Raw genomic sequence first — 12,880 nt, 5'->3', positions numbered from 1 at the left:
CCATACTGTTGGTATGAGGTCCAGTCCTTGTGTTGTGAGAACCATACTGTTGGTATGAGGTCCAGTCCTTGTGTCGTGAGAACCATACTGTCGGTACGGGGTCCAGTCCTTGTGTCGTAAGAACCATACCATCGGTATGGGGTCCAGTCCTTGTGTCATGAGAACCTTACTGTCGGTACGGGGTCAAGTCCTTGTGTCATGAGATCCATACAGCCGATACCAAAACCAGTCCATGTGTCATGAGATCCATACCGTCGGTACAGGGTCCAGTCCTTGTGTCGTGAGATCCATATCACTGGTCCTGGGTCCAGTCCTTGTGTTGTGAGATCCATACCGTCGGTACGGGGTCCAGTCCTTGTGTCGTGAAATCCGTATCGCCAATTCCAGGTCTAGTCCTTGAGTGAGAAGTTCTACTACACCAGTTCAGGGACCAGTTGATGTGGCAAGAAATCTTCACCACCGGTTCCGGGACCAGTCTATGTATCCACAGACCAGTATTGAGTCCATTCTGTGTATCAGGAGATTAGTACTGGGTCCAGTTCCTGTGTCCAGAGACTAGTATTGGGTACAGTCCATGTGTTCAGAGACCAGAATTGGATCCAGTCTATGTGTTCAGAGATCAGAATTGGGTCCAGGCCATGTGTCCAGAGACCAGTATTGGGTCCAGTCCATGTGTTCAGAGATCAGAATTGGGTCCAGGCCATGTATCCAGAGACAAGTATTGAGTCCAGTTCATATGTTCAGAGACCAGAATTGAGTCCAGTTCATATGTCCAGAGACTAGTATTGGGTACAGGCCATGTGTCCAGAGACTAGTATTGGGTACAGTCCATGTGTCTAGAGACCAGTATTGGGTCCAGGCCATGTGTCCAGAGACCAGTATTGGGTCCAGGCCATGTGTCCAGAGACCAGTATTGGGTCCAGGCCATGTGTCCAGAGACCAGTATTGGGTCCAGTTCATGTGTCCAGAGACCAGTATTGGGTCCAGGCCATGTGTCCAGGGACTAGTATTGGGTACAGTCCATGTGTCTAGAGACCAGTATTGGGTCCAGTCCATGTGTCCAGAGACCAGTATTGGGTCCAGGCCATGTGTCCAGAGACTAGTATTGGGTACAGTCCATGTGTCTAGAGACCAGTATTGGGTCCAGGCCATGTGTCCAGAGACCAGTATTGGGTCCAGGCCATGTGTCCAGACACCAGTATTGGGTCCAGGCCATGTGTCCAGAGACCAGTATTGGGTCCAGTTCATGTGTCCAGAGACCAGTATTGGGTCCAGGCCATGTGTCCAGAGACCAGTATTGGGTCCAGGCCATGTGTCCAGAGACCAGTATTGGGTCCAGTTCATGTGTCCAGAGACCAGTATTGGGTCCAGGCCATGTATCCAGAGACAAGTATTGGGTCCAGTTCATATGTTCAGAGACCAGAATTGAGTCCAGTTCATATGTCCAGAGACCAGTATTGGGTCCAGGCCATGTGTCCAGAGACCAGTATTGGGTCCAGGCCATGTGTCCAGAGACCAGTATTGGGTCCAGGCCATGTGTCCAGAGACCAGTATTGGGTCCAGGCCATGTGTCCAGAGACCAGTATTGGGTCCAGGCCATGTGTCCAGAGACCAGTATTGGGTCCAGTTCATATGTCCAGAGACTAGTATCGGGTCCAGTCCATATGTCGGGAGACTAGTATTGGGTCCAGTCCATATGTCCAGAGTCTAGTATTGGGTCCAGTCCATGTGTTCAGAGACCAGTATTGGGTCCAGTCCATATGTCCACAGACTAGTATTGGGTCCAGTCCATGTGTCCAGAGACCAGTATTGGGTCCAGTCCATATGTCCAGAGACCAGTATTGGGTCCAGTTCATGTGTCCAGAGACCAGTATTGGGTCCAGTTCATGTATCCAGAGACCAGTATTGGGTTCAGTTCATGTGTTCAGAGACCGGTATTGGGTACAGTCCATGTGTCCAGAGACCAGTATTGGATCCAGTTCATGTGTCCAGAGACCAGTATTGGGTCCAGGCCATGTATCCAGAGACCAGTATTGGGTCCAGTCCATATGTCCAGAGACCAGTACTGAGACCAGTCCATGTGACTATAGACCAACGTTGGGTCCAGTCTGTGGGTCCAGAGACAAGTATACTGTGTATCTGCAGTGTGATATCATCTAAGGCACTGCTGGTATCACCAGATGTGGTGATGTCCTTCCTGTGCTGCTCACGGTTCTCCTTGCTGGAGAGGAAGATGTACCTGAGGAGCTCCAGTGCAAGGATCTCCCTGATTCTGCTTCATCCATTCTGTGTATCAGTGCTTCCTCCACCTCTATCATTGACCCCACCAATCATCAGATTACCAGTCATCAGAGGGGGTGGCTATGATATGAGGGAAGCAAAGCCCTGCCTCTACCAAGATGGCCGCCTCCATACAGAGTCACAGTGCAGAACAAAGCCCGGTAAGTCAGTAATGAAGGAAAAGATCAGCTGCAGAGAGACGGCAGACAATACCGGTGGCAAGACTGTTGTCCTCGGCTTCCATAGTCCACGTCCTCTTGACAAACACAGCATCACCCCCCACGCCCGCCACTCATTAGGGGCTCAGCGTTAGATTTGTCTGGAGGTGGTGGAACAAAGCGAGGAGAAGTGAGAAAAGGAGAGACTACCTTAAAGCAAGCAGGTGTGAGGAAAGAATGGAGCCGCTGCTGCTAGCTGAATGGATCCCTGCCATAGCTGACCACAATCAGGTGAGAACTCTGAGAAGCAATGAGAACGTGAACCTTTTCCCCGGGAGGGTGTGATTCGGGAGCCCGGTGAGATCAGACTGTACTGGAGAGCGCTGCTACCACTTGTAAAGAAGGAAAAGAGGGACTGTCTCAGCAGGATTGACGGAGAGAGATTGCAGCAACATGTGACATCTCCTATCCCTGTCCGAGGACTTGCACTGAACCTGAGCATGTGTCCGGAGAGCCAGAAGAGGGCGCCCTGGCTCTGGTAAAAGACTAACACTGCACAAGTTCATCTGTTGTCTGCTGGGACCTGTTGTGCTTTCTTCAAGGGCCCCAACTTTGCCGGGCAATGGGTTTTTTTTTTATCATTTAGTGGCCAGTGTGACAAAACAGGGACTGTTATAGCAAGTTGGGACTGTCTTTATATACTATCACTAGGTGAGTGCAGTTCAGTTCTGGTAATTACTGTTAGGTGTTTATCCATATCTCTCAGAGGGACATTATTGTCCCAAAGATAGTAGAAGACATCTAATCTTCTCTTCTCTTCGGCTTCTGTCAGAAGAGTATGAAGAGGACCCGTCACCTCCTAGATTCCCCTCCCCCCAATCGGCTGCCTATTTATAGCACTGAAACAACTGTGTCCTAAAAATGGAACGAGGGGTGTGAGCGGGGATCTATGTAAGGTGGTCAGCCCGCCGGACCCTCAGTTATTCCCCAGCCGTCCTCCTCCATGCAGACGTCCACGCTCATCGTCCTGGGGGCTCTCCTCGCCCTGTGTGCGGCTGAGGAGGGTCTCCACTTCCCCTCTTATGATGGAAAGGACCGCGTCCTGGAGCTCGGCGAGCGCAATTATCGCCAAGTGATGAAGAAGTACGACATCTTCTGTCTGCTGATCTGGGAGAGTCCGGCAGCCGGAGACCGCACGGCGCAGAGACAGACCCACCTGACCGAGATGGTGCTGGAGGTGAGGGGTCCCGGGGGGGCTTCATGTCTGATACTAATGAAACCGCAGAGCCACCGACTATCACTTCACATGAACCTGAGATCTCAGCTACAGGTGGAGGCTGAAATATCCATGATATAGTATGATATAGACCCAGGAACTCGGCACAGGGATGGTGAGAACCCCTCATAATGGGCACAGCGGGTGTGCAGACCCGGGAACTCGGCACAGGGATGGTGAGAACCCCTCATAATGGGCACAGCGGGTGTACAGACCCGGGAACTCAGCACAGGGATGGTGAGAACCCCTCATAATGGGCACAGCGGGTGTACAGACCCGGGAACTCAGCACAGGGATGGTGGGAACCCCTCATAATGGGCACAGCGGGTGTACAGACCCGGGAACTCAGCACAGGGATGGTGAGAACCCCTCATAATGGGCACAGCGGGTGTACAGACCCAGGAACTCAGCACAGGGATGGTGGGAACCCCTCATAATGGGCACAGCGGGTGTACAGACCCGGGAACTCAGCACAGGGATGGTGGGAACCCCTCATAATGGGCACAGCGGGTGTACAGACCCGGGAACTCAGCACAGGAATGGTGGGAACCCCTCATAATGGGCACAGCGGGTGTACAGACCTGGGAACTCAGCACAGGGATGGTGGGAACCCCTCATAATGGGCACAGCGGGTGTACAGACCTGGGAACTCAGCACAGGGATGGTGGGAACCCCTCATAATGGGCACAGCGGGTGTACAGACCCGGGAACTCAGCACAGGGATGGTGAGAACCCCTCATAATGGGCACAGCGGGTGTACAGACCCGGGAACTCAGCACAGGGATGGTGGGAACCCCTCATAATGAGCACAGCGAGTGTACAGACCCGGGAACTCAGCACAGGGATGGTGGGAACCCCTCATTATGGGCACAGCGGGTGTACAGACCCGGGAACTCAGCACAGGGATGGTGGGAACCCCTCATAATGGGCACAGCGGGTGTACAGACCCGGGAACTCAGTACAGGGATGGTGAGAACCCCTCATAATGGGCACAGCGGGTGTAGAAATATCATCCATACAATCTCTGTGGGATAGAAGAGACTGGCAGTCAATATATCATTCCTGAGTGGAGTGATCCTTTATCTCCAGTATGCTGTGCAGAGCATTTCCTCCCCAGCCTGTGTTCTGCAGAGCGTCTCCTCTCAGCTGTCCCTCTCCTCTGTGATCTGACACTGGCAGAGTTTTCCCCGCTGGGAGTTGAAGATGATTCTGCAGACACCAGGCTGTGTTCTGGGATCTGGTGTCAGATAATTGGGGATTTCCATCATCACATGACGAGGAGGAAAGTCCATAAAATGTTCCATCATCGCCCATAGAGGCCGACGGGTCACCTCTTCCCTCTCTGTGTTTAATAACACTGCGCTTCTACCCATGTCGGCGATTTTCATACACCGCGGATGTTATTCTCTTGTAGTAGATATAATGTTGGGGGGCTTTCTTCATGTTGTATAATTCTGCACTGAAAGAATAAATGGCATATTACACCCCACATTCATTCTTACAGAGGTCCCCCTATCTTCATCCCTACATAGGTCCCCCCACCTTCATATCTACAGAGGTCCCTCCCCCTTCATCCCTACATAGGTCCCCCACCTTCATCCCTACAGAGGTCCCCCACCTTCATCTCTACATAGGTCCCCCCACCTTCATCCCTACAGAGGTCCCCCACCTTCATCCCTACAGAGGTCCCCCACCTTCATCCCTACAGAGGTCCCCCACCTTCATCTCTACATAGGTCCCCCCACCTTCATCCCTACAGAGGTCCCCCACCTTCATCTCTACATAGGTCCCCCCACCTTCATCCCTACATAGGTCCCCCCACCTTCATCCCTACAGAGGTCCCCCACCTTCATCTCTACATAGGTCCCCCCACCTTCATCCCTACAGAGGTCCCCCACCTTCATCCCTACATAGGTCCCCCCACCTTCATCCCTACAGAGGTCCCCCACCTTCATCCCTACAGAGGTCCCCCACCTTCATCCCTACAGAGGTCCCCCACCTTCATCTCTACATAGGTCCCCCCACCTTCATCCCTACAGAGGTCCCCCACCTTCATCCCTACAGAGGTCCCCCACCTTCATCTCTACATAGGTCCCCCCACCTTCATCCCTACAGAGGTCCCCCACCTTCATCTCTACATAGGTCCCCCCACCTTCATCCCTACAGAGGTCCCCCACCTTCATCCCTACAGAGGTCCCCCACCTTCATCTCTACATAGGTCCCCCCACCTTCATCCCTACAGAGGTCCCCCACCTTCATCTCTACATAGGTCCCCCCACCTTCATCCCTACAGAGGTCCCCCACCTTCATCCCTACAGAGGTCCCCCACCTTCATCTCTACATAGGTTCCCCCACCTTCATCTCTACATAAGTTCCCCACCTTAATCCCTGCATAGATCCCCCCACCTTCATCCCTACAAAGGTCCCCCCACCTACATTCTTCATAAGTAACCCCAACTTCATCCCTAGATATATTGTCCATCTTCATCCCTACATAGTTCTCCCAACATTTATTCCTGCATTGATCCCCCCACGGTCATCTCTACATAGGACCCCCCCTTACTTTTTTTTATCCAAAAAGTTAATTCCCACCTTGAACCTCACATAGACCCCCCACCATAATCCACCTAGACCCCCACCAGGGAGGTGCCTCTCAGCAGTGGGGGTGGGTGTATTGTTGCCATTGCCCGTTTGTTGCCTCATGTATTACCATAATTGCCCGTTTATTGCCTCATGTATTACCATAATTGCCCATTTGTTGCCTCATGTATTACCATAATTGCCCATTTGTTGCCTCATGTATTACCATAATTGCCCATTTGTTGCCTCATGTATTACCATAATTGCCCGTTTGTTGCCTCATGTATTACCATAATTGTCAGTTTGTTGCCCATGCGTTGTCATAATTCTCAGTTTTTTGCCTTGTATTGCTCAGAGATCTCCCCCCACATACAGAAACTCTACCACTCTGTCCATGCAGTGCCCATTCCAGGAAAAGTGACCCCTCACTTACTTATACTTACCTTTGCCGTGCTACCCTGCCACTCCTTGGTGCCCTCTAGGTATGGAGGGGAGGGCATGTCACCTCATCCTAGAATGCAGTGTTTGGGATGGTGCAGCCAATCACCTGGCCAGATCACTGTCACATGAGGGGGAGGGTGAACTCAGCAACCCAGAACCTACACAAGCTCTGGATTCCTGGCCCCAACCATGTGACGGAGAGGCGGGGGAGTACAGCAAAGGGGGGGGGGGTATCTTGTGTTGGCGGAGAGACTCTGTCACGTTGCCCTGAATGGACATCAACATTTCTATAAGACAATATAAGATGGCCTGAGAGAACATTGACGTTGTCACACCTGATCACCGGATCTCACACCAGGAATGTCACACCAGACCGGAACATCAGACACAAGAACGTTTTTATTACATTTTATTGAATGATAAATTTAGAAATTATTATAATTCATAATAATAGTTATGGGGGAATCTCCATCTGACAAAGTACAATAACCGGTCTGCACAGGTATCATTACATGGGCCGTAGTATGTACGGTGGTTGGTCACATCTGAACATTCATAGGTCAGAAGGGTGAGGTCCTCAACCAACAGGAACCTTTGGTGGAGTATTATGCCCTGTACACACAATTGGACTTTCCAACAACAAAACCGTGTATTTCTGTTCGTCTTGGCTCCAACTTGTCTTGCATACACAGGGTCACACAAATGTTGGCCAGCAATTCCGTACAAGACGTACCTGATGTCTCCATTCCGAACGCTAGTTTTACAAGACCAAGCGCTTCCTCCTCGTACTTGATTCCGAGCATGCGTAGACTTTTGTGCGACGGACTTGTGTACACACAATCGGAGAGTCCGACAACAAAAATTTGTTGGCGGAAAATTTGAGAACCTGCTAGCCAACATTTGTTGGCGGAAAGTCCGACAACGAATGTTCGATGGAGCATACGCACGGTTGGACTTTCCGCCAACAAGCTCACATCCAACATTTGTTGTCGAAAAATCTGATCATTTGTACGGGGTATAAGACTGACATCGATCAATCACTCCCCCTCCCCCCTCAGATTCAACTCACTGATCTCGATATCCAGAATACCCGGCTTATCCTCCTCATAATGTATCAGACGGATCTCCACCATACATCACCAGTAGGGACAATCCTCCTCCATTCATTAGTGGCATCATTATTGGTGGGAAGTTCAGTGTGGAGGAACTATGACTACAGCCCATGTAGGACATATTCAATAATTCATAACATCACAGCCTGTTCATGTGGAGTATACAACTGATAGTCACCTCTGGCCAATGCAGTGCTGGCTATAACTATGGGGGTGTAAGAGATGGTCCACCATCCATTCAATAAAAAACAAGTCAATTGTTGGATGAAATAATCTCTGTCGGTGGGGTACCAATCTGACCGGAGTCATGGCAGTCCAACTAGTAGAAGGTCCACTATTGTCCCTGGGATCTGGGTGTCATACCTTCCTCCCTCCCTAACTCCGAGGCTGATGGGGTTACAAAAGTTATAGGTCATTGGCTGCCATTACTGTCCTTCTGAAAAGGCTGATTTACTGGTTCATCCCTCAAAAGTTGTACTCTGGGAATGCAGATCAGAACTGTCAGCGTACAGTCAGAGTTCAATTAGTCTTTATCTGCAAACAATCGCTGCAGCCTCCAGGCACAGAGTACCCCTCTACCGGGATCACCCTTCCACTGGATTCAGCCCACTACCAGGATCATCTCTCAACTGGAATCACCCCTGTACTGGGATCACCTCTATAACAGAATCACCTTTCCACTGGAATCACCCCTCTACCCGGATCACCCCTCTACTGGATTCAGTCGTCCACCAGGATCACCTCTCTACTGGAATCACCCCACTCCTGGGATCACCCTTCTAACAGGATCAACCTGCCACTGGAATCACCCCTCTACTAGAATCACCCCTCTACCTGGATCACCCCTCTACTGGATTCAGTCGTCCACCAGGATCATCTCTCTACTGGAATCACCCCACTCCTTGGATCACCCCTCTAACTGGATCAACCTGCCACTGGGATCACCCCTCTACTAGAATCACCCCTCTACCTGGATCACCCCTCTACTAGAATCATCCCTCTACTAGCATTGCCATTCTACTGGGATCACCCCTCTACTAGAATCACCCCTCTACCTGGATCACCCTTCCACTGGAATCACCACTCTACCTGGATCACCTCTCTACTGGAATCACCCCACTCCTGGGATCACCCCTCTAACAGGATCACCCTTCCACTGGAATCACCCCTCTGCCTGGATCACCCCTCTCCTGGGATTACATCCGGGGTGGGCCTCTCTTATCAAGGGTTTCTGTACCCAGAGAGGGCACATCCCATACATGTATGAAGGTATAGAGTACTTGTGACCTCCCCAAGAGAGATTGTCTCCAAACCACCATAGCCACATTAGTGGAGACCAACCTTCTAAAATTTACATCTACCATGAGTCCACTATACCTGAGGACTTGTAGAGTCCTCCACATACAATATACGGAGATTAGACAAAGCCATTATTCATAACTATCACAGCGATATCAAAGACTAGAACAGACACATCGTACCACCACACATACATAGAGATCATTGTAAACTGAACCCCTTGATGGATCATAAGAAGACAACGAGGAGGCCGGGGTGGAGTCGTGGTCATGTGGTAAACCACTTGGATGTTTTTTTTTTTTTGTGGAAAAATTCCAAGGATGAAGTATATATATATATCCACACTATGAAAACCACATGGGTCATTCCCTAATGCTGGAGGAGGTGTAGGATTGAGGAGGTCATATATGAAGGATGGTTATTGCATTTCTGGTACTTAGCAGAATATGCAGCTTCTTCTGGAGCACTATCTATAGACAAAGGACAGACAATTCAATTGCCAGTGTGGCTTTTAATAGTGTGGCTCTATAGGACTGATCCTCTGTACTTTTCTGTGATCAAAATGGAATACAATACCAACAAAAAAAAACATTGTATATGTTTTGGATTACCAGCCAAGAGGCTTACAACATTAATAATAGCACCACATGCTTACTTCAAATTGTAATCTCATCATAAGGACTGTAAACTGCTAATCAGATATCATAGTTACATAGTTACATAGAAGGTGAGGTAAAAAAAAGACACAAGTCCATCAAGTCCAACCTATGTGTGTGATTATATGTCAGTATTACATTGTATATCCCTGTATGTTGCAGTCATGCAGGTGCTTATCTAATAGTTTCTTGAAACTATCAATGCTCCCCGCTGAGACCACCGCCTGTGGAAGGGAATTCTACATCCTTGCCGCTCTTACAGTAAAGAACCCTCTACGTAGTTTAAGGTTAAACCTCTTTTCTTCTAATTTTAATGAGTGGCCACGAGTCTTGTTAAACTCTCTTCCGCGAAAAAGTTTTCTCCCTATTGTGGGGTCACCAGTCCGGTATTTATATATTGTGGGGTCACCAGTCCGGTATTTATATATTGTGGGGTCACCAGTCCGGTATTTATATATTGTGGGGTCACCAGTCCGGTATTTATATATTGTGGGGTCACCAGTCCAGTATTTATATATTGTGGGGTCACCAGTCCGGTATTTATACAATGAAATCATATCCCCTCTCAAGCGTCTCTTCTCCAGAGAGAATAAGTTCAGTGCTCACAACCTTTCCTCATAACTAAGATCCTCCAGACCCTTTATTAGCTTTGTTGCCCTTCTTTGTACTCGCTCCATTTCCAGTACATCCTTCCTGAGGACTGGTGCCCAGAACTGGACAGCATACTCCAGGTGCGGCCGGACCAGAGTCTTGTAGAGTGGGAGAATTATCGTTTTATCTCTGGAGTTGATCTCCTTTTTAATGCCAATATTCTGTTTGCTTTGTTAGCAGCAGCTTGGCATTGCATGTCATTGCTGAGCCTATCATCTACTAGGACCCCCAGGTCCTTTTCCATCCTAGATCCCCCCAGAGGTTCTCCCCCCAGTCTATAGATTGCATTCAGATTTTTACCACCCAAATACATTATTTTACATTTTTCTACATTGAACCTCATTTGCCATGTAGTTGCCCCTCCCCCATTAATTTGTTCAGATCTTTTTGCAAGGTTTCCACATCCTGTGGAGAAGTTATTGCCCTGCTTAGCTTAGTATCGTCTGCAAATACAGAGATTGAACTGTTTATCCCATCCTCCAGGTCGTTTATGAACAAATTAAATAGGATTGGTCCCAGCACAGAACCCTGGGGAACCCCACTACCCACCCCTGACCATTCTGAGTACTCCTCATTTATCACCACCCTCTGAACTCGCCCTTGTAGCCAGTTTTCTTGTCAAAAGAAGTTTATTGATTATACAATGTTATAAAGATACATAAAGTAAGTTTACAAGGATCTATAAAGTAAGCTCATTGTTTTACAGTAGGGTTTATATAGGTAAATATCATGAAATTTCAAATATTAAACATTGGGTTCACGTAAACCTAAATTAAAGATATATATCATTTCCTTAGTTACTTTTGTAGGTATTTAAATGATTTATACCTACTATACATATTGTTTACAAATAGAGTGTATATAGGTCAAATAAATTCTGATAATGAGCTTTAATCGTAAGGTGGAGAAAAGGAAAGAGAAAGAAGAAAAAGGGTAGAAAGGTAGAGGTATGATCCACAAGGTTGTCTCGCTCGTCAGTTTATTATTCTTTTTAGTTCTCTTTGAAGCCTTAGAATGGGTGTCTCTGTAAGTCATTTAATCTGTTACCATGGCAACAGGACAGAGTCATTGAAATTTGACAGGAACTGTTGTTTTATCCAAGGATGCCAAAGTTTTTCAAATTTTGGAATTTGATTTTAATCGATGGCTACCATCTTAGCATGGGACATTGTATTATTCATTCTGTGAATTGTTTCTGCTAGTACCAATGTAGGAGATTTCCATGCCTTGGCCACTGTTTGTTTTGCAGCCGTTATTAGTTGGATCATAAGTTTGAATTGAGAGAGTGTTAACCATTCCGGTTTTAGATTAAGTAAAGTTAAATATGGATCTGGTTGTATTATTTTTTTAAATATTTTAGATGCAATCACGAAGACTTCCTTCCAGAAGGTTTGGATTACTGGGCACGTCCACCATATGTGTAAATATGTGCCTATTTCTGGGCATCCTCGAAAACAAAGAGTTGAGGTATTAGGTGAATATTTTGCCACTCTAGCAGGTACAAGGTACCAGCGAGTTAGGACTTTATAATTTGTCTCCAGTGCTAAGATGTTGGGTGAAGATGACTTAGATGTGAGCCATATGTTAGACCAGTCCGTGTCTTCTAAAGTTCGTCCCAGGTCCTCCTCCCACCTCTGAACGTAAGAGAGTCTATTAAGATTTGCTACTCCATATAATTGATTATAAAGTGATGAAATTGTACCTTTAGCAAATGGATCTTTTGTACAGATTGATTCAAAAATGGATAATTGGGATAATGGTGTATCCCCCTTTAGGAATGGTGTATAGAAATTTTTGATTTGGAGATATCTAAATATCTCAGAGTTTGGTAGATCATATTTTCCTCTAAGCGATGGGAATGAAAGGAATGATTTAGATGCTATGAAGTCATTTAGTGTCTGAATGCCTGATGTTGTCCAAGCTTTAAAAGAATTTGGGTAGATCCATGCCGGATAAAAGGCCGGGTTTCTGATAAAAGAAAGGAGAGGATTGTGTGGAGATTGTAACTGATATTTGGTTTTTAGTTTATCCCAGAGAGATAAGAAGTGTTTAGTTATGGGATTATGAATTTTAAAGCGGTCTTTAGGATCAAGCCATAATAAATTTGATATTAATAGAGGGTCATTTTCTGAAGCCTCTATAAATACCCATAATGGGATTTCCTGTTTTGCATGGTATTTGGACAGACTGGCCAAATGTGCTGCTCTGTAGTAGTTAGTAAAATTAGGGTATCCCAGGCCTCCTTTATTTTTGGGAAGATGTAGTGTGTGTATAGGTATACGTGGTTTAGAAGAGCCCCATATAAACGAAGTTGCTCTTTTTTGTACTATTCTCAAAAAATAGGAAGGAATTGGAATAGGGAGGACTCTGAATAGATAAAGCAATTTGGGTAGAATAGTCATTTTGATTGCATTAATCTTCCCCATC

The 12,880-nt window shown here is 47.4% G+C and overlaps 1 protein-coding gene across 1 annotated transcript in view; it reads left to right on the top strand.

The window, feature by feature from the left end:
* Positions 1-3,356: 3,356 nt before the first annotated feature.
* CASQ2 (calsequestrin 2) overlaps positions 3,357-12,880 on the top strand; it is a 110,331-nt gene continuing 100,807 nt past the window's right edge. Inside the window, exon 1 of the mRNA XM_073617613.1 lies at positions 3,357-3,675. Within this exon, the coding sequence (XP_073473714.1) occupies positions 3,442-3,675 (234 nt within the window). The 5' untranslated portion in view covers positions 3,357-3,441. The remainder of the gene's footprint in view (positions 3,676-12,880) is intronic.

The sequence above is a fragment of the Aquarana catesbeiana genome, linkage group LG02 (genome assembly GCF_042186555.1).
Source record: "Aquarana catesbeiana isolate 2022-GZ linkage group LG02, ASM4218655v1, whole genome shotgun sequence".
Taxonomy (NCBI): Eukaryota; Metazoa; Chordata; class Amphibia; order Anura; family Ranidae; genus Aquarana; species Aquarana catesbeiana.
Note: the sequence above shows the minus strand (reverse complement) of the source record. Positions and strands in the feature narration are given on the sequence as shown.